The 22445-nt window shown below is 38.3% G+C and overlaps 2 protein-coding genes across 4 annotated transcripts in view; one reads left to right on the top strand and one right to left on the bottom strand.

Moving 5' to 3' along the window:
* The window catches only part of LOC124869147 (synaptogyrin-1-like), a 34834-nt gene extending 26280 nt beyond the window's left edge, over positions 1 to 8554 (bottom strand). The window contains exon 1 of one of the 2 annotated variants that reach the window (XM_047366891.1): positions 8117 to 8554. In XM_047366891.1, the coding sequence (XP_047222847.1) occupies positions 8117 to 8218 (102 nt within the window). In that variant the 5' untranslated portion in view covers positions 8219 to 8554. The remainder of the gene's footprint in view (positions 1 to 8116) is intronic. The other variant, XM_047366895.1, reaches the window with a different exon arrangement.
* On the top strand, positions 8200 to 22146 carry ift27 (intraflagellar transport 27 homolog (Chlamydomonas)). 2 transcript variants are annotated; one of them, XM_047366897.1, is made up of 7 exons: positions 8200 to 8287; positions 10217 to 10317; positions 18189 to 18248; positions 19619 to 19678; positions 19883 to 20000; positions 21624 to 21733; positions 21896 to 22146. In XM_047366897.1, exons 1-7 carry the CDS (start codon positions 8200 to 8202, stop codon positions 21995 to 21997), a joined length of 639 nt encoding a protein of 212 aa, XP_047222853.1. In that variant the 3' UTR covers positions 21998 to 22146. The 2 variants fall into 2 exon arrangements, with proteins under 2 accessions (XP_047222853.1, XP_047222852.1); XM_047366896.1 differs by lacking the exon at positions 8200 to 8287 and adding an exon at positions 9170 to 9326 and having other exon boundaries at positions 10238 to 10317.
* Positions 22147 to 22445: the final 299 nt, after the last annotated feature.

Genomic DNA, 22445 nt, shown 5'->3' with positions numbered 1-22445 from the left:
ATAACTTATACTTTTAAAACTTCAGATAAACTTGAAACATTCTTTAAAATACAGCTAATACTAACGACTTTCTATTTGTAAAAACAAAAAACACAAAAAAGGACATGTCAAAGTGTGGTTTTGGCAGTGGGACCACCATAGAATTAGACAACCAAAAAAAACTATAAAATAAGTATTTGAACTTGGATTTGAATACTGTACACTAATTACATTCTTTACAACATGTATTGTACTTTTTTTAAGCCATTAGTTGTTAAAAACAAAAACAGCTATTAGTTTTTAGTTTCTTTGATAAAATCTAAAGAAAACATTGCTAAAATCTGATCTTGTCTCTTTCTCGCGAAGCTAATAACACGTATCACTCGTCTCATGAGCTGGATGTATCTTTACAGGCCAAACGATAATTATGAAGTGGTAAATGAGAGTTAGATTTATTGCGTTGCTGTCAGGTGCAAACACTGTAGTACAGCAAGGTAAGCCTTTTCACTGGATGATAAACAGAAAATTACAGGGGTGATTGGTGTATCTTTTTGGCAAATGATGCATTTAGGTTTGCCACATTTAGGTTTGGTAATAGCTGGCTCTAATCCATATCAATGTGAGGAGTTTAGGGTGTCATTGACACTAACCAGCTAAATTCCAAATTGTACGGTGACTAGAGTCACACCAAGCTGACTGTTGCTGTGCTCTTGGTATTCATGCCCACAATAAGCCTAAATTATGTGGCTGCATGACCAATACAAACAGATCTAAGAGGGTATGTATTTACATACAACCATGCAACTGAAAGAGTTTCTAAATTCTGACGTGCAGACACTATAAAATTGTGGGTGTATGAAGTTGCTCCTGCTTAACACGCTCCTGAAAAAAATGTTCTCCACTGTCCTGTTATTGTCTGTGTAAGTAAGATAATGGCTGACATTACAACTATTCATGGATGTTGCTCCGATTTAATAATGAACTTACACAAGCGTCATGTTTACAAATGTGTAATGTAAAAGAACATGATGAACAGATGTTTTTCTGGCTGTATGGGGCATACACTAACACCCCCTTCCCCACCTGTTGCTGCACACTGTCTATCAACTGGCTAAAAGACTGCCACTACATTTTTTTATAGTTACAGAAAAGAACAATTTGGCTGCATGAAAATTTCCAGTCCCAAAAGTAGACGGACAATTGTGGTTTGAAAAGGGACGGAGCTCAACCTCTCACTATTTTAAAGGTAATGTTACAGTTGGCAAACTGCCAGCTGGCCAGTTCGCTGTTTTACAGTAGATGATGTTATACATTCTGTTTCAAATCTTTGTGTTATTACTGTGAGAAATAGATTTATGGTCAATGTATGTACCGTTAACAGATTCTTATGTATTGTTAACAGATTCTTATTTGTATTATGGTATTCACAATAAATAAAACAAAAAAGGCTAACAGGTTCTAAATGCATTTTTTTGTATCATCCATTACATTTATTTATTTTGATTTCGATATTTTGGCTTAAGCAAAAATATAGACTAAATGCCTGCTAAATTTTGCAGTAGTTTTTTCAAGAGCTTTTATGCTGCTTGGTTCTTTATAAGGTAACGCAAGCAGAACAACTTAATAATAGCTTGCTAATTTGTCAACCTATCTGTTTTGTTAGCCAGCCTGCAGTCTACTACTTTACAGATATGTCACTCATACAAAGCATAGTTAAAACACTATAACCTTAATAAGAGTGATGGGATGTGCTCCTTTAGCTTCTACATGATTCTGTGCATAATTTGTGGCTAGCTGGTCATAAGAGTCTGGTAACGGATAGGGGAGGTGTATTGCTGTAAAGCTTTTTCTGGTTTCTAATTAAAATCACTATTAAGCATAAGAACTGTATGACTGAAAATTACATACCTTTTAATAGAATACCTTTTAAAAACTTTTGCATATCGTGACATAGGTAATCAACATATGCTTGAAAGAGATGCTCAGTGTTTTAAAACTAAATTTAAGTTTTACTGTCCAATGCCAACCTATGGTTTTTGATCTTCTGCTTTTATAGATTATAACATATAAAAAGTCATTTATGTGAACTTTGGTTAAATACAATAATTAGAAGTAACAAACAGTGGGCATAAAAGAAAAACTATGCTATGTTTTTTGTAGTTTTGCAAGAGTATAAGAGTTTACTGTTGACAAGCAGGCATGTGTTGCATTTGTGCTGCACTAGGTATGATTAACTCTAAACATAAAAACACTTCAAGTACAAAGCTAAACTAACCATCCCATTTACATGTATAATGATTTGTTCCCCTGGCATCTGTGTATGGGAGCAAAATTTCAGGAACTCTGCTCAAAGCAAAAAAAAGGAATATTTCCGACTAGAAAAAATGAGCTCTTTGAAACACAGATCAAAGTAGAATCTGAGGTAAATATGTTATCTTTGCTTGGTAAGTCAGGTTAAAACTGTTTGGGTTGATCTTAAGAATACCTTCATTTAGTCTGTGATCTCACACAGGGCTCACTTTTTTTCATCTGTCACTGTTGTCTCTGTTCCTCTGCTACACCATGCATCATAACATGCCTCCAGGACTGAATCACACAAACCCACACACTCATTATTACCTCCTCAGTCAGTTGTCATATGGCCAACAAGTTGGACATTGACAGCCATCGACTGCCATTTACAAACTACTCTGTTCATCCCTGTTTGATATCTTCATTCCAGGAATATTCAGAGGACAGTTTCCTCCCCCACACACTGCAGCACAGTATTAACTCCATCACACAAAAGATCACAACTCCGCCTGTAGCTGTTACTATGGACACGTGTTGTTGCTCTGGTGATACTTTGGGGAGGTGCATTTGATGATGGGTCATAGAAACTCTGCATACCTGTATACAAGCCTGATGAATAACATTTACTCAACCCTCCTTAATGCTTTTTTCATAATACCAAACAGTAAAATGTTAGGTTAGAGTGGTAAACACAGAAAGCTGATCAACCTTTTAAATTTTGATGATCACTTGGATAAGACTGTGGACTCTTTGAAAAATAGAGATAATTTGAATTTGCAAAAAATATAGCTACTCTGAACCCCTTTTTTAATCAATAATTAATTTATTTAATCCAAAATGATAATCAAATCAATAAAAGATTGTGGAAAAAGGGTCCATGTACTTTTGCGCTCATTCATTATTCTATTTTTGGAAGTGGAAGTCAAATTCTGGAAAGGGTGTCAGTTTGGCTTTCTGATTTGCATGTATTAAAGGGGAACAGCATTTTGCACACGTTCTGTAATTAATGCATGGTTCAAGTGCAACCATTGCTAGTATCTGGCTCTGCCAAAATGTCCTAAATGGTGAACTAACAACATATAAAACATGTATTTCTCTTAACCATTAAAATTAGAAAACCACTGCGTTTTCTTATTTTTGGAATTGTCATTTTTCTAATTTAATTTTAAAATTAAAAAAACTTTAAAAATGCCTTATTCATTTTCTCTGGTATTATTTTGAAACGGAACAACCAAAGAATGAACCATAAATGGATTTTTTAAGCAAAATAAAACCATTTCTATTTCTATCTTGTTCCCTATTTCTTCTCTTTCCTAATGAAATGTAAAATCTAGCTTAAATTTTTTAAAAGACACTACAGTCATTTATTGCAAATATAATGACAATGCATAATTATTATTTATTGTATTATTTTTGTCTCACAGTTGATTAAAACTCTGCATTGTAATTTGGCACTAAAGCCCTTCTATTTCTGTGTTGGGACCACAGCCATGGTTACAATATGAAAGTGCAGTACGAACTTTTCTGGAACTTTCAAAACAAATCGCATTGACCCACACAGCCAGGAAAAAGGGGACAGCGGACTTCCCGTGACGTCACTGTACAAATAAAAGCGCCGCTCTTGCTACATTCTGTCTCTTCTACACGGGTTCCTCCAAAGGGTCCGGACAGAGAGACACAGCGCGCTAATGTCTCTTTGCTGACAAACAGACATAACTCTTCAAACTGGATCCAAGAGTTTTATACGATCACGCGATCATATGCACTGAGTTAAGTAAGAATGAATTTCTGTTTGTGTATCCGGTATTCATTCATGAACGGGGGTAATTAAGGTACAAGCGTTGCTTGACTTTCTCTCTGAGGTCTACAGAAGCAAACTGTGTTCCAGAGAGTTCCCAGCAGAGACCCTGTCTCTACGACGCCGAGTGAAGCAGTTTTCCGGTCTGAAGGAAGGACAACGGGGCCACTTCACCGTGGTTACAGCTGTAACGTGCAGTTTGGCTGACCGACAGAGCGAGCCCTTTTGTTCACTGTGGAAGCTTTCTTCAAACTTCATCGCCGGGACAACTTTTCCTCAGCACGGTTTACCTGAGATGTTAGGTTTGGGCAGAGAGAGAAATAGAAGTAATTTAGGATGAAATAACCTAAACGTTTTTTTTGTTTTATGAAGTTTGGTTTTGTTGGTGTTGAAACTCAGCTATCTGAGTGCTAGCAGGCTATCTGCTGAGCACACGTGCTCAGTTTGTGTTCTGTGTTTGTGTTTTTAAAGTTAAGACTAACTTTATTTAAAGGGTGATTTTAAACACAGAAGATCGGCCATAACGTGCCGTCCATGCTTATGCATTTTAATCCCTTTTATTAGTGGTATTTTAAAGGTAAGTGTGTGATTCTGATGATAAGCCAAAAGCTTCTTTTGTTAGCTTTAACTGCTAACAGCTAAGAACACGTGTTTGCCTGCAAAAGATCATTTACCCAAAAAGGTTGTTAATATAATAGTCCCTTAATATTATTTTACTAAACCTGATATCTAAGTAAACACCATTAAGCCCCATTTCTCCAGAAAGATTTGGTTCTTTTTCAAAATAATATTTACTTAAATATTATTTTACTATTTCCTTGATACTTCTTTAAATATTATTTTAATAAATAAAGGCAGCTAATTAAACACCCTTAAGAATTGGTCATCCAGAAGGTTGGTTTTATTCACCAAATCATTCTTTAAATATTATTTCATCAAAATAATATTTTACCTGATCTTGCATTGTGAATGGTGGTCTAAAAGTATGCCAATTATTGCCTAAGTTAGTTCTAAGACTAACTTCACTTCACTTCCAGATTCTTCAAGATAATCCTTGGTTCTCAAACATAAATAACATTGCATGGTAATGTTGCATCACTCTTTCGGACATGGTCTGGAAAAACTAAAAAATAGTATTTGATTAATTGCAATGTTCCATTATTTTTTGTAGATTTGTTTTCTCATAGTAGAGCAACATAGGTAATACAAGCCATCTTTGTATTACCTATGTTGCTCTACTATGAGAAACATAGTTAATACAAGCCATCTTTGGTTAACTGCAGGACTGAAAAGAGAGAGTTGATGTGATCTAAAAATAAATTCTGACCAAATAAAAGTGTTGTTGGGAAAACAGCCCAAGTACTTCAATCAATCAATACATCTCCTGTACCTGAGAAATTTAGCCTATTAACCTAACAGTTGTATTTTTGGACTGGAGTACCCACACAGGCACAGGGAGAACATGCAAACTCTATGCAGAAAGACTCCCAGCTGGGAGTTGAACCCAGGACCTTCTTGCTGAAAAGCAACAGAGCTACCAACTGTGCCACCATGCAGCCACAAGCAATCCAAGTTGGAAATAAAGCCATATTCAATAACTACAGTTCATTGCAGTGGCATTCCTACCCCTTGACTTTCCAAAGTAGTGCAGAACCATTTTTAACAATAAAAAATCTAAAAGGTGTGGCCTGCCATCTATGTTCAGTCCCCTATTTTTGACTGCAATTACATCTGAAAGTCTCCATCAGCTTTGTACATGTAGAGACTGTAACTTTTGTCCATTACCTTACACAATAGCTCAACCTTGTTTAGATTTTAATGGACTTTGGCTAGTTCAACACATACACACACACACACACACACATTTCAGCTGTATGCTTTGGGTCATCGCCCTGCTGGAAGGTGAACCTCTGTCCGAGTCTCACATCACAGGCCGACTGACATAGTTTTTTCCTCAAGAATATTCCTGTGTTTAGCACCATCCATCTTTCCCTTGACTTGGAGCAGTCTCCCAGTCTATGCTGCTGAAAAACATTCCCACAGCATGATGCTGCCACCACTGTGTTTCACTGTTGGGATGGTGTCTTTGTGGTGGTGAGATGTGTTGGGTTTACGCCAGACATAGTGTTCTCCTTTGTGGCTGAAAAGCTCTGTTCCCATATTACCATGTATTTTGCTCCATACATCTTCACAAGAGCTTTGACCACTTTTGATGTCCCTACTGAAGAAAAGTATTTTCACAGCATAATGCTGCTACCACTATGCTACATTGTGTGGATGTGTATTCAGGATGATGTGCAGTGTTAGCTTTCATCCACACATAGTGTTTGCATGTTGGCTAAGAAGTTCAATTCTGGTCTTATTGGCTGGGTCCCCTGTTTGGCATGTGGTAAACTGTAAATGGGACTTCAAATGGTCAGTCAGTCAGTCATTTTCTACCGCTCCTTCCATAGTGGGTTGCGGGAAGCTGGTGCCTATCACCAGCAGTCTATGGGCGGGATGCAGGGCACACCCTGGACCGGTCGCCAACTTCAAATGGTGTTTTCTAAAAAATAGTTTGTTTCTTGTCTTCCTTTTTAAATTCAATTCAATTCAATTCAATTCAGGGGTGTCAGATTAAAAGTGTCTAAATACATATGCACACCACACTTTTCAGATTTTTATTTGTAAATTTTTTTTTAAGTTTATAGATTGTTTTGCTTAAACTTAACAATTAAGGGATGAATATACACTGTGAAAATACACTAAAGTTTCTGACTGTCAAAAAACAAGATGTGGAATAATTCAAGGGATATGAATTCTCTATGGTAGTGGAAAGATGTACTTTCTCAAAATTGAATTGAGTAAAAAGTTTGTAATATGGTAAATGGTTACCTTTCAAATGTGTGATATTTAAAAGTAAACTTATACTTACAACAAAAAGCTTCACCTTGTGACTGTGAAAATCAGATCTGAAAATTATATGGTTCAGTGGATAACCCCATGACTTGCCCTCACATGATATTCATGGCTAGCAAGTTAACAAGTTTATAGCAAAAAGGCATGCAACTTTCACAAAGTTGAAAGATTTATAAAACTAGATTCAACATGATAGGTTACAAAAAAACAGGTGAGGTTTTACACACATTAAATACATAGGACAAAGAAACATTAGCTTGTAGTTATTTCTACCTGAAATAAAACTAGAATTTTCAGCTGTACAAATGCATCAACAATAAGATAAAATTAGATTTTTCAATAATTAGAAAACAAAAAATCTGGTTGTAATACCTTATACAACAAAGCATTCTCCGGTTTTGCTTCAATGTGTTCCTAACTTTGTCTCAAAGTGTGATCCCGCATTTCCAAAATGTCAGTTTTTGAAAGTGCACCTATTTTATAGGACTCAATAAAAAAGTTATTACAACTCTGTGGATTTCTACTGTAAAGCTACGAGAGTGCACACACTATACCCTTTAATTACAAAGCATCCTATGATTTATTCTGTTCTGGCACTAATACCCGCACATTTTTCAAAAGGTTGTGAAGAGCAGCTTACTATGAGACCTTACAACAAAACCTTGGATCAAATACGAGTGAGTACTGAGTTTTAGATTCTGTAGCTGCTGACCTACAAAGCTTCTTGAAAAGTTTACCAACTCTTGCCATCCCTATGATTAGTGCTATTCTTCTGTGGTCTGAAACGTGCGCAGTTAGAAAAAATGAAAACTAGATTTTTAAAAGCTCTGAAAGCGGCGTGTCCTTTTTCCGCTTAAATGTTATCATGATAAATATTAATAGTCAATTATAAGTCAGAAACAATGTGATTCCACAGCAACAATAGCTTACAGATAAGGAAATTTTATAAATTGTAAATAAATCCATATATTTTTTTCGGTGGCAAGGCCAGTTTTTTTTTTTTTTTTTGTCTTTGAGCGAAATATTTTTTTAAAGATGTCTTCACCAAAGAAGGCCTACGCAAGAATTACTCCTTACCAGAGATCGTGAAACCACAACAACAACAACAAACACACTTTTCACGTATGTCATCTCTGATTAGTTCCTTACCCAAGACACTATGCGGAGAATGGTTTGAGGCTGCTGGAGGAAGGTGACAGGGTCGAAGGCTCCCCCGGCTTTCCCGGCTCCATATGCCTGCATCCCCTCCATTGTCCTCCTCCTCCTCTCTAGACAGCCGCCTCTCAGATGATCCCCTTCTCCTTCCCCGCTGCTTTTTCAAAGGCACAAGGTGTGTAGCGCACCGGGAAACCGATACGGAAAAAGCCGCAATTCTGCTCCGAATGGATGCACAAAAAAAGATTCCTCGCGCACAATAATCCGCTGTTTCGTTTGTCTTAACTTTGTGTTTGTGTTTATTCTAAATTTACTGCTGGGCTTTGAAATATCTGGATGGAGGTGTGTTCCAGTGTTTTGATGATGCTGTAGTGCCCCACCATATGAACGCGCTTCGGTTGTCACGCCTTGCGCAGATCTTGTTATTTTTACGGGAGCGCGCGCCCCTTGTGAGCAAGCAGAAATGTCTAAAGGACACGCGGCTCTGCTCACAGGATTGCTAGGAGTCACGCGCTTTTTTTATGTTGCTCGAATCAAAGCGCCCTTTCCCGAGGGATGATGTCACACTGAGTACATTTAAAAATATGCCTACGCATTGTTTTTATATCTGTTTATAAATCACAACCACACTGATCTACCACATTTAAAATAAAATAAATAAAAAATAAATGTCGGCGCAAATAAGTGTTCTGAATCTGATTTTGGTACATTTTCCACCCTCTAGTGGTCATATTACTCGTTGCATCAATCATGTGGACTTTTCCCTCTACTTTCCCCACTGCTTTTATGCATACGTTCAGTTGCAAAAAGCCCTAATTGTCAACACTTGGCTTATTGTCTGGTAAGCATATATGTAAATGATGGAAACGGATCGTCACACATCAGAAAGGTTTCAGGTGCTTTACTTCTCCGTTTACACGCGCTGTGCCTTACAAGAATCCACAGGGGAACTACGCCGTGTCATCAAAATCAACCAATGAAAACACGATATAGCCAGTTACGTAGTGGTTGAGTGGACCAATTGGCCACTACTGTGAATGGTTGCTAAGAAACGAGTTTTGTCCATGTTGCCGAGGCGAAGAGAAGATGAAGCAGCTAGCAGTAATGCTAATCGATTTATGAAAGGAAACGTAACACCTTTCTTAAGAGGTTTTAAATGTATACTCTACAATGGTAAAGTTGAGGGCAAGATGTCTGCTTGTCGGTAAGGTTTGTGTAAGTTTAGCTGCGATGTTATATCGTTTTAGTTCTCTTACACGGGTGCTAAGCTAATGAATCAGACATCTGCTCCATCTTTATTTAATACTTCCTAAAGGCCAGGTGACATTACGGCGCTTATCTACGTGTTCTTATCGGTTATTAGCTATAGGGTGCTGTTTCTCCCAATAGCTGCTTAAATGCAACCAAAAGCATTACAGGAAATGTTTTCCGCCAGCTAAATTTTATGTTTATTGATTTTCTGTGTTCATCATTCCGTCTTTACACAGCACTTTTCATACACAGTATAGAAAGAAATGAATGCTTTACCACGGGATTTTTGTTCCTACTGTGGATATGATCAGTTATCTGTTTGCAGAAGACTTGAGGGATCCGTGTGGCCATTAAGGATTTCAAAAGCTAGCCAAGCAAGAAGCTTAGAAACTGGAGATCTGTGAATTTTGTATTAATTGCAGGCAGACCAGGAAAGCTCAGCATTGCAATAATTTAATCTGCAAGTGACTCTGCAACAGTTCTGGCTTAACTGTGGCAAGGTGTTAATTTGATACAGTGCGTTCTTGATACTATGTTGTAATGCGACGTAAAAAGCTAAAACCAGAATTGAATATCAATATTTTTTTATTTAATCTGAAGGATTTGTTCCCACTGTTCTGAGTTGTGTTGTGAATTTGTCTGTGGGAAGGTCATCGCCAATATATTATTCAAACATCTGTCTTCCCCTGATTTAGCTGAGGTTAATTGGTTCCCATCTTTAACCTAATATCTAAAAGACATGTATGAAATACACCTAAATCATTCATTGAATATTAATCTATATTTGCAAAACATAAAAATGTCAGTGTTGACATTTAGTTAAAACAATTTCACCTGTCCATGTTTTTATGTCTGTGTGCACAGGGGATGCGGCAGTGGGCAAAAGTTCTCTTTCTCGGATCTTCTACAGTGATGGATCTCTGTTCCAGAAGAACTATAGCTTGGTGAGAGCAACTGCACCATGTCAATAAATCATGTAACGTTGCCACCTAAACTAGAACAGGGGCTTTCACTACCAATAAAATTGGAGTAAATGTTGTAGCACTTGTAGTATATAGCATACAAGTTTCTCTTAAAGCACTGATAAAGTAATTGTGCATAATTCTATCTAGCCAGTACATTATTATTTGTTACATATTTCATATAGGCTTCGGATACTCAAGATGAACGTTTATTATAAAGATAATTTTTTTAAACTTTTTGAGAGGTTGCACTGATCTGCTAGGAATAACTGAAGTGCAAAACAGAAGAGAATCTTTATGCTTTATGAAGGAATGATCGGAGCTTTTAACATGAGTCTGTAAACTACGGACATCATTGCTGCATTCTGTTTCTCACACTGAGTGCTTTAAAGGCATTGGACTAGTATACAACCAAGTTAGGGTTCTACAGTTAATCACCCGTACATTTCAGTTTCAGCTCCAAGTGTTCACAACAACATGGACGTAGATTATTCTTGAAATTATTTGGCCACATTGTGCTTTATGATAATCCTATTATTTAGTTCCTTTTTTTGCAAATTGTAACAGATTACTGATGGAAAACAGCTAACCACAATAGAGAACAAAATAAAAACAAGTATTAAACACAATAACAAATTAGTAGTAGTAGTTATAGGTTATATGTTACATAATTTAATGTTATCGCAAGATGTTGTATAGTGAGTAAGTAGAATTTATAAACCATTACAAATCTGCAGTTAAAAATAAACAAAACCCATGGGAAATATATAATAGATATATGTTTTTGTTGACCATCGATGATATTGTGAAAAGTAAATAAATTATTCAAAATATGGTCCATGCTGACGAAATTAAAATAAAGAAGCAAAGGAATAATCTAACAAATGCTTTAGCAACATTAGCAATATATGTAGAGTTGAGCTTAAAATTATTTACACCCCTGGCAAATCAAAATTTGAAATTATTTTTATTCAACCAAGAAGTTTCCAAAAGATAATTAAACAATGTCTCAGGAGTATACATTTTGGAAAAAAATAATGCTTCTATTTGGATTTAAATATGAGTAAAAAAATAGCTTGTCAAATATTATTTACACCCTTCTCAATAATCAGTGGAAAAGTCTTTTATCATCATCACAGCACTCAAACAGTCCTTATTACTACTGACCAGCTTTGCATGTTTCCACTGGTATTTTGGTGATTTATCTTTGGTGATGGCTCCAAATCATCATAAACTGTAAGCCTTTCTATTCCCCCCGTGAGTTTGCTTCGTTCATCCTGGTCGGTGTTTACATCCCGCCGCAAGCAAACGTGCAGGTCGCACAGCGCATGCTCGCCGACCAGATACTGAGTCTGGAGCGGACCAACCCGGACTCCTTAGTTATCATCGCTGGCGACTTTAACAAAGGTAATCTCACCCACGAACTCCCCAAATATAGACAGTTTATAAAATGTCCGACCAGAGAGGAAAACATTCTGGATCACTGTTACACCACCATCAGAGACGCTTATCACGCCGTCCCACGTGCTGCACTGGGCCAATCCGACCACATCATGGTCCACCTGATTCCTGCATACAGGCAGAAAGTAAAGCTCTGCAAACCTGTTGTGAGGACGACAAGGAAGTGGAGCAGTGAGGCTGTGGAGAATCTCCAGGCGTGTTTAGGCTGTACAGACTGGGATGTGTTCAGGACTACTACCAACAGTCTGGACGAGTACACAGAGGCTGTGACCTCCTACATCAGCTTCTGTGAGGACAGCTGTGTACCATCATGCACCAGGGTGAGTTACAACAACGACAAACCCTGGTTCACAGCTAAACTCAGAAGGTTAAGTAAGACTGGATAAGGAAGAGGCCTTCAGGAGTGGGGACAAAGACATATACAGAGAGGCAAAGTACAAGTTTGGCAAGGCAGTGAAAGAGGCCAAACGACTGTACTCTGAGAAGCTCCAAAACCAGTTCTCAGCCAACGACTCTGCGTCTGTCTGGAAAGGGCTCAAGCAAATCACCAACTACAAGCCGAAAGCCCCCCACTCCATCAACGACCGACGCCTCGCCAACAACCTGAACGAGTTCTACTGCCGCTTTGAAAGACAAAGGGACAGTCCTGCAACCATCCTCCACGACGCCCCCCAACAGCTGCAGCCACAATCCACCACCCCCACCTCCCCAACCTCAAGAGGGGCCTTGGCACCTCCAACCCCCACCCTGAAGTTCCCCCCCACCAGCCCCCTACCCACGCCGGGAACGGCTCTTTCCATCCAGGAGAGGGACGTAAACAAACTCTTCAGGAGACAGAACCCCCGGAAAGCTGCTGGACCGGATTCTGTCTCACCAGCCAGCCTGAAGCACTGCGCTGATCAGCTGTCTCCAGTCTTCACAGATATTTTTAACACCTCACTGGAGACATGTCATGTGCCAGCCTGCTTCAAGTCCTCCACCATCGTCCCTGTTCCCAAGAAGCCAAGGACCACAGGGCTTAATGACTTCAGACCCGTCGCTCTGACCTCTGTGGTGATGAAGTCCTTTGAGCACCTTGTGCTCTCACACCTAAAAGACATCACCAACCCCCTCCTGGACCCCCTGCAGTTTGCCTACAGAGCCAACAGGTCTGTAGATGATGCAGTCAACCTAGCCCTTCACTTCATCCTCCGGTACCTGGACTCCACAGGAACCTACGCCAGGATCCTGTTTGTGGATTTCAGCTCTGCCTTCAACACCATCGTCCCAGCTCTGCTCCAGGAGAAGCTCTCCCAGCTGAGTGTGCCCGACTCAATCTGCAGGTGGATCACTGACTTCCTGTCTGACAGGAAGCAGCGCGTGAGGCTGGGGAAGCACGTCTCTGACTCCCTGACCATCAGCACCGGTTCCCCCCAAGGCTGTGTTCTCTCTCCTCTGCTCTTCTCCCTGTACACCAACAGCTGCACCTCCAGTCACCAGTCTGTCAAGCTTCTGAAGTTTGCGGACGACACCACCCTGATCGGACTCATCTCTGATGGTGACGAGTCTGCGTACAGATGGGAGGTGGACCATCTGTTGGACTGGTGCAGCCAGAACAACCTTGAGCTCAACGCTCTAAAGACAGTGGAGATGGTTGTGGACTTCAGGCAGAACCCAGCCCCACCTGCCCCCATCACCCTCTGTGACTCCACAATTGACACTGTGGAATCTTTCCGCTTCCTGGGAACCATCATCTCCCAGGATCTCAAGTGGGAGCCAAACATCAGCTCCCTCATCAAGAAAGCCCAGCAGAGGATGTTCTTCCTGCGGCAGCTGAAGAAATTCAACCTGCCAAAGACTATGATGGTGCACTTCTACACAGCCATCATTGAGTCCATCCTCACCTCCTCCATCACCATCTGGTACGCCGCTGCTACAGCCAAGGATAAGGGCAGGCTGCAGCGTGTCATTCGGTCTGCTGAGAAGGTGATTGGCTGCAGTCTACTGTCGCTCCAGGAACTGTACACCTCCAGGACCCTGAAGCGGGCAGGGAAGATTCTGGCTGATCCCTCCCACCCCGGTCACAGACTCTTTGAGACTCTCCCCTCTGGCAGGAGGCTGCGGTCCATCCGGACCAAAACCTCACGCCACAAGAACAGTTTTTTCCCATCTGCCACCAGCCTTGTTAACAAAGCCCGGAAACCACACTTTCCCCCACACCCCTTTTTTTGCTGACAGGACACCTGTAACCTGTAACTCTATGCGTTACATTAACGCTCAGCTTGGACTCCTGCTTTACTTGCACACTGATCACCTGCACTGTTGTATTGCTCTCGCATCCTATACTGCTCTATATTTACTCTCACTCACTTAAAACTGTGCACATATATTTATATTATATTGTAGATATGTTTATACTGTTTAATTTGTATTGTATTGCATCGACTACGCCTTTAGCTGGACCACTCGAAAATGGTAAAATTATTTCCAGTCAGAAATAACATACTGACTTTAAACCTTTAATAACCAAGGGCATGATTAATTTTGGGCTTAACAGTGTGTATTTCATGGAATACGCAAGTTGTAACATTTTTACAAGTTTCATTACTCTTTTATTGTTGTTTAAGTACAATGAAATCAATGGGTATCCCCAGTCATTGAGTCATGTTACATAATTAAGATTTCATTATTGACCAGAATAAATCCCATAGTCAACCAGCCCTACTGTCTGATAATAAAAAAGTACACCTCCTTTAAATTCTTGGATTTTAACCTTTTAGTACAAATCTATTGTTTTTAGGGTGCACTTATTTTTTCACAAACTTTTTCATTTTTGGCCCTATCCTTTTCATCTGTTTAACTTTAAATGAGAGGAAATCGCTTCACTGAAATGAGTCAATTATTGGGGTGTATGCACTGATGATTAGATTCAACTAATTTTGGAAGCCTGTAAATACCAGATCGAACAATAGAACTGGTACGTTTCTTTTGACCATGCCTTTATTGAGTGACTTGAGAGTATAAAGAAAAAGGAGAGCAGTAACGTAGCTCTCATTTATTTCTTTCAGAATAGATATTTACCATTAAGTGTACTGGCTCATTTCAATACTGAACAGGTTGGAAAAATGCTGGAAAAAAGCAAAGCGTTTATGCGTGTGTGTGTATTTGTTCTGGTTGTGCTACTTCAGCAGTATTGGTGTTCTGAGGTGACAAGAATGTCGATAATTAATACTGCAGGATGCTGGAAAGCCATTATAGCAGGTACACATGGTACAACAACACTGCTGGATGTCTTGTTATAATTGCACGTTCGTGATGTGTCTTAATTCTGTGAAATGGTTTATTATCAAAAAAAAAAAAGGAATATAAAAAGGATGTACCAGTAAATCTAAGCTTTTGTGAGCAGTGATGAGGATAGACATCTGGACATAATGAAAGGCCAAATTATAAATCAATGCCTTTTAAAGCAAACGGTGCCTATAGGTTACCCTAAATATTTTTGTGTAGGTGCCTGGATAGTGGAGGACTTGAGATATCTAATGAAAAGTAATCTCATGTCTATAATTACTTAATGCTAACAAACATCCTGATTATCCACAAGTAGATACCAATAAAGATATTTGTGACAAATCAATGCACGGAACTTGCTGCTGCGCAGCTTTGGCTTACTCCAGCAGAATTAGAATATGCTGCCTTGTCCCATCGTTAATTAGAGACACAAGATTCAAAAGTGATGCCTGATAGACTTAAAATGATTATACATCTATGGTATAGCATACATCTTTTTTTTATATTTTATTGAAAGTATAAAGCTACAGTACTTGAAATCAAAGACCTTCAGCCATTTGTTGTAACACGTTGAATAAGTGTAAAGATGCACCAAGGAATATTTGGCTTAATCAGATGATTTTCAGCTTGATCAGTCCTGACCGGTGAATGGGTAGTCAAAAACACAGAAATCTTAATTTTTTTTTTTCTGATCAGCGCTATGCATAATCGCTGTTAGGGTTTGCTGACAGTTATACTTTTCTGTGTGAATGCTGTTACTGAGTAAATAGGACTCAAAGGTTACTATTTGAAGTCTTGGTGAGGTGTTTAAAGATGAAATCAGAGGACCTACAGACAGGTAAGAAGCTTTTTGATAGTAAGCGGTGTTTCCTTGAACATCTTGAGACATATATGTGGTTTATTCAGGCTGCGATAGAGCGAGGGTAGAGTAGATAACAGGAAGGCTTGAAGGAGTGTTGCGACCTTGCTCTGTTTTATCCATCTGAGCTTTTAAATCCTGTCTGTTATGAAATATGCTGGACTCAGGAATGTTGCCGGCTATTTTAGAAAAGCTAGCTGTGCTAATCTCTCTAATTGCTTATATACAATTTTAAAAAGGTGTTTCAAATGTAATCTAACTGTCTTTGTTTTAAAATGTTTGTAAAACCCTGCTTTATGATTGTCAGGAAGGCTAAACATTTTGAATGTTTTTTTTTACATGTGTTTATATTTAAGATAAATCGGCATCAGATAAAACTGGTGTCAGCAGATCGGACATCAGCCACAAAACTCTTGATCGGTGCAGCTTTATTTACATACACCTGAACTGTAGTAAACTAAGGGAACCCTGTGCTAATATATTCCAACAGCTACTTATAAACATAAAAGAGAGAAAACAGAGTTCCCATCAAAAAAAAGCCAAGAGCTTTTTGTAGATTTGCTAATTCAACGATCCAGATTATTTACAGAAAGCTGATTTATCTAGAAATACAGTTTAAACAGATCCATTCTTTTCAGATCATGTCAGTAAATGTGAATAAATTTGTGTAGCTTTAAAAGAAGCCAGCAAGTGTCAAGCACCACGTACATACAGATCCTTAGAAAATAAGCACTATACCTAGAATCTGTAGAATCAACACTGAACCAGAGTGACCCGTCAGTGGCTGGTTGATTAGCTCTGTGGTCCTGCAATTCAATTAACATTTATACTGTTGGCCATGGAGCAGACTTGTGTCATTAAGATTAAATTACTAATGGCAATGATGAAACATTTTTCTTTTATTAAAACTAATGTAAAAATAGGACAATGCTGCAAAACAAAACTCTGTGTTTACCTAAATCATCCTTTACATTTTTCAACTTTTGATGTTGAAGGGTAGCCGATGCTCTCTGCCATTCTGCTCACGTCCTCCTTTGAAAATGTCAGACAGCCTGGTAGCAATATTCCGAGCTTATTTGTTGCTAATAGGCCCTCATTGACATTCCAGCAAGAAGCTTCCTATGCATCACTCCAGCTCATTAGGCCAGTCTCTGGTGGGACTGCAGCATGTTCTGTGTGTGTGTGTGTGTGTGTGTGTATCAGTGGAACCTTGTTATGAACTGTGACTGTGTATAAATCAGGTAAATGTTGATCTGAAACTGTGTGTGTTTGTATTTCACAGAAGCATTGACTGTGAAAGGCATGTGTGGGTGTTTGCAGATTTCAGTCTCTTGCATTTGACATGGTTAGTTAACTACAAGGTATATAGATCTGATCAATTTAGAGCTAGATGCTGATGTGAAGAAACCTAGAAATTGACTTCTTCAAGGTCAACTCTAATTGCTAATCAACAAATTTAATGAAAAGTGAACTCCTGAAACAATTATTGCAGCGTTCCTATGCAGCCTGGAAAAGTCTGGAGGACTTTTTCAAGTCTGAACAAGTTTGGAAAAAGAAAATCGAGTATTCAAGCCTATTTGTGTTTCCATCCGTCCGTCATGGAAACTTTAGATGAGCTATTGTTCATGTCTGCTGACTGGTTTTCATTTTGTACAGCATAAGCAACATATTGAGTCCACGGGGTTTAAAAATGATATTTGGAGTTTAAACCACTCACTTATATGCACATTGGTGTGGAAAAACACCCTTAAAAGCTTTACAGTTGTCTTATTACCCATGTTGTACATGCATTGCTAGTAATATAACCAAATGAACCTTTCTATTTTCCTAAACCTTCACTCTTGGAATTAACAGTAAACAATAGGATCTTCATCTCATCATAACGCTTGCTGCTACCGTGCCGTTTACAGCTTGTACTCTTTCTTCTGCATCTATCTTTATTGAGACATTTTTGAGAATTGGACATAAAGTAAATGAGACACATTACCAGAGGTTCGACAGGGATTTGAACATCAAGGTAGTGAATTTGCATTCAAGCCAAATCGAGCGGCAAATTAGCAATGTCTTTCTGTGGGCATGAACCATAAATCACCACAAGCATTTTGCTGTGATGCTGTTTGCAAAATCAACTCACCTACATCTTGTGTTTTGCTCCTTTCTTCACTCTCTTCTTTGTATCTCAACATAAAGTAATTGAAACTGCTAAATGCATTTGGACGAACCTATCTACGATGTGACAGAGAATGTTTTTATGTTTGTTTGCCAGACAACAGGAGTGGAGCTGTTGATGAAATGTGTCAACATCCCAGAGACCAATGACTCAGTGGTAAGCCAATGAATCCTGAGGAATAATATATGAATCTAGATAAATTCAAGATTATCTAGTGAGCCAAAATGTTGACTTCCATTAGATAAATCTGAATCTACTAAAGATGCACAGAGATTTTTGGTGCCGATTGGAATCAGATAATTGACATAATATAAATAATGAATGACCAGTCAGGGTGGGACAGAAATTGAATTGAATTGGCAATAAAATCAGTTCTAGCAGGTCAACGCTTTACAAAACATAGGGACTGGAAATCGGACGTAAAATTCAGGTTGGTGCACCTCTTGAACCTACCAAACTTAAGTGTCAAACTGTTTAAATGAAGAACATTAAAGACCGAAGTTACCCTACTCAGGTGTGGTCAACAAATTAACTGCAATGGATGTTCTCAACCATATACTGGTGTCGCACTGTTTCTAGAACTACTTGAGGTAAATCAATTTAAAATGTTCCAGGAACCATTTCCATTTTTCCACAACCAGAAGATAACACGGAGTTGTTTCATAAATATAACAAAATCTCGGATTCAATTTGTCTTTGATGTAGCTCTGGTTCATTAAACATGACTCAGACAACGCTTTCAGCTGGTCTAATTGGTCTTCTAACCAAACCCTCAGCACCTGATCTGATTGTTCTTTTTTGATGTTGACCAAAGAGAATTAGAGCTGAATAACCACCAGTTCTTGACCCTGACTGGGCGATTTGTGATTCTGATTCAAAAGCATTGTACTTTTGCAATAAAAATTATATTACATTAGAAAAAAAAAAAGGGGAGTTTTTGACATTTAGAGGCAAGGCCAAAGCCTGAATATGTTAAAAAGAATAACCTACAATGCCTTAAAGCTACATTTGCTTGAAAAGTTAAGTTGCAGTTATTGCAGGAGGAGCTGATACCAGATCCTTAAATAAATAACAATGTGTGACATCTTATTATATTTGTTTAATTAGGTGAACTTTCTGCAAACAGAAGTGGGAATTCAGCAATGCATTTGGTTATAAATAGGCCAGATTACAAAGGTTTAAAGACCAAGCAACTTTGTAGATTAATCTGTAACATTTAGGCTTATCTGCAGAAAATGTATTAGGTAACCAGGTATTGTACAGGGTTCTTATCTATTATGAAAGTATCTAAATCACAGGGGGCTGCAAAACTGAGAATTGGAAACCATCACTCACTACAAAAAAAGTTATCCCAGACATGTAACACTGTTGGTTCCTTATCAGTATTCACGAAGCAATACAGCAGAAGTGTAGGGGAAGATGAATCTCTTTGTCATGGAGAAAAGGAATGTTAAACCATGTAATTTGACTAAATCTCTGTGGGTAGCACCTGTGCTGTCTTTTTTTCTCTTGCCTTTTCGTTTCAGGAGCTCTATATCTTAGACTCTGCAGGGAAGGAGACACTAGTGGAGGGCTGCGAGAAAATGGTCAGAAGCTGTTCTGGATTTTTCTGTTTTCATTTGCATGAAACTAATGAAGTTCTCCATCTAGACCTGCATGTCCCTATAGACTACAGGAAAGCTTCTTTGCGTTATTGATTTAGTCATAATTAGAATGAATGAAGCAGCTGTGATATCTCTGCAAGCTCTTGCTGTACAACTCACAACCGCTCATCACATTGCCTTCTACAGTGGGGCGAGCCTTCTCTGCTGTGTCTGGTGTTTGATTTGACCAATGAGCAGTCTCTTGCTAACTGCACCTATTGGATGGAAAGAGTCCGTGCACACTGCAAAGGTCTCCATGTACCAGGTAAAATTCACCAAAGGACAAAAAAGAGTTCTTAGAAACTTTTATTTAGATTGAATTAATTTATGACAAACTTGGTATTTGATATAAAAAACACAAGGCATCCTATTTGTTTAAAGCAAATTAACCGGTAAAGTATGTAGTTTGGTTTAACATAGGGTTAAAATCAGAGCTGGGACACTAATGAACTCCTTGAAAGTTGTCAAAAAGAAAATGTTGCCCATCTCTCAGCAAATTGGATGGCGCTTCACATCCTTTATATGCACATTCATTCTTTCCATTTTGATATTGACAGTATTGGTCAATAACATGAACTGCAAGAATTTGACCATTATGCATTATTAAAAACATATTTACTCATCCTAACAACTTGACATTGGCATCCAAAACTTCAAAAAGTTTGAGTAGTTCATAAAATGTCCCTGACCATTTAATCCTCATGCAGGGACTGTGTCATTTTTTCAGTACAATAATCTCGTCTCATTCTGGGAGTTAAAGCAAATGAAGTAATTTTTCCAAAAATCTTGTTGAAAAAATTTATTTTTATTTCAATTCTTTGTTAAACTTATTCAGAATCTTACATTTTGAGCAGTAGATTAAGATTTTTGACACTTATTTCTTGTGGTTATTTTTTAGTTAAAAGAGGTTGTAAACCGATTCGACTACAAAGTTTTTCCTAGCACTTTATGCTGGGATCGTTAAGCGGGAAGTAGCCCTAAGAAACATGTACAATATATAACTGAGACAAGAAATGGATGAAAATATTATGGTATTTTTGGTTTATTTATGTACTAAAGTTATTTACAGGCGAAAAGGCAAGAATAAATACACAGTCATAATCAATAAATTTTAATATTATTCAAAAGTTAATTTGTAGATTAATTACACAGACTGATGTTTTCAAGCCTTTATTGCTGTTAATTATAATGGGTTTTCTTTGCTTACAGCTTAAGAAAACACAACATTTAAGATTAGCATATTATAACAGACTTTTAATCCGACAAACAAGCCTCATCAGAATCCATAATTCTAATTCACTGATTATGGCTGCAACGACCAATAGGTGCCATGATGAAGAGACAATCAGTGTCATTCACTTCACCTGTTATATTAGGCATGATTGGTATATAATATAACACAACCATGTTTAATACATTTGTGCATTTGACCATATCGGCTTTGTTCGGGGTCTGTCGCCTTGTTGAGCAGCTTATTAACTTCTTAGTGCTGAGTCTGAAGTGATTCCAGACCTTGGTGCAAATAATGCTTCTCTATCCTCCACACATTAACTGAAGATATGGAGAATGTCTTTTGTAAATGTGTGGAGGATAGTTCCCACTGCAAATAATGCCAGAGATGAGCATTATTTGTCCAGCTAAAAAAACCTAGAAGTCTGTAGCACTTGGCTACTTATATCTTTTCTACCACAAAATAAAACTAGTGTTAAGATTGTTTTTGTCCTCCATTAGGCGGAGGTGATCAGTTTCACTTCCTCCAAGTTTCATGCATTCAGCATCCTGTTCCTCAGTGACACACCTCACAGCTGCAGAAAGATATTAATATTTCCAAACATTAGTCAAAGTTGGATTTTGTCAACACTACAATCAATTTATTTCTACTTCTCAGGTGTGCTTGTGGGCAACAAGTCGGATCTCTCCATTAGAAGGGAAGTGCAAGCATCTGTGGCCAAAGAGTGGGCCCAGAGCCAGGGACTGGAGTATCATGAGACATCAGCTGTGAGTTTATCTGAACATACATCCTGCTGTTAACATCCTAAAAATCAATGGTTCCTGTATTTCATAGTGAACTATAAATGACAGATACTTTAAGGGTGATTCCTAAAATATACTGGTGACATTTCAGTATCATCTCACTGTGACCATGTTGATTTCTTTCAGAAAGAGATGGACAACTGTGATGCACCACTCCTCAGTTTAGCACAAGCTTTCTATTCTTTTTACCAGGAGCGACGTGAGGCCATCCAGAACCTCAGCCCATGATAGACTTCTTTTTCTTCACCACAGTCGCACCGGCCTGGAAGAAGCTGAGAGACATTGAGACATAACATAATGAAATAATTGCATTTAGAAAATATGATTTTCTGACAAATTTCTGAATATTTTGATGCAAATAAAGGACTAAGAAAGGAGCTGGTGCATGTTTGTGTTCTCTCTATGATCAGATAGCACAGTCTGCTTTTACAGCAGTGATCAAAGCTACAATGAGACTGCGACTCATTTAGTGTAAAAAAAAAAACATGTCTTTCACTTCCTCCCTCCTCCTCCCTTATCATTTCCTCTTACTTCTCTGCATAGCTGTTCCCAATGTTAGGCGACACAAACGTCAACATTGCCTTTTTATATCAGTTGAATTAAGAAAAAGGGGAAAAAAAACCATCTTGCTTTTCTTTATTAGCTTGCTTTCATTTCTTTTTAACAAGAATCTCCT

Source organism: Girardinichthys multiradiatus, chromosome 5 (genome assembly GCF_021462225.1).
Source record: "Girardinichthys multiradiatus isolate DD_20200921_A chromosome 5, DD_fGirMul_XY1, whole genome shotgun sequence".
NCBI classification, from domain to species: domain Eukaryota; kingdom Metazoa; phylum Chordata; class Actinopteri; order Cyprinodontiformes; family Goodeidae; genus Girardinichthys; species Girardinichthys multiradiatus.
The sequence above is the reverse complement of the archived record's forward strand: the minus strand, read 5'-3'. Positions and strand labels throughout refer to the sequence as shown.

Bases quoted from the DNA above. Each gene is read 5' to 3' on its own strand.
- ift27 (XM_047366897.1), top strand. From the start codon at position 8,200: ATGCCTGCATCCCCTCCATTGTCCTCCTCCTCCTCTCTAGACAGCCGC. The intron at 10,318-18,188 runs GTGAGAGCAACT...TTTGTTTGCCAG, and splicing joins TCCAGAAGAACTATAGCTTG to ACAACAGGAGTGGAGCTGTT. The intron at 21,734-21,895 runs GTGAGTTTATCT...GATTTCTTTCAG, and splicing joins AGTATCATGAGACATCAGCT to AAAGAGATGGACAACTGTGA.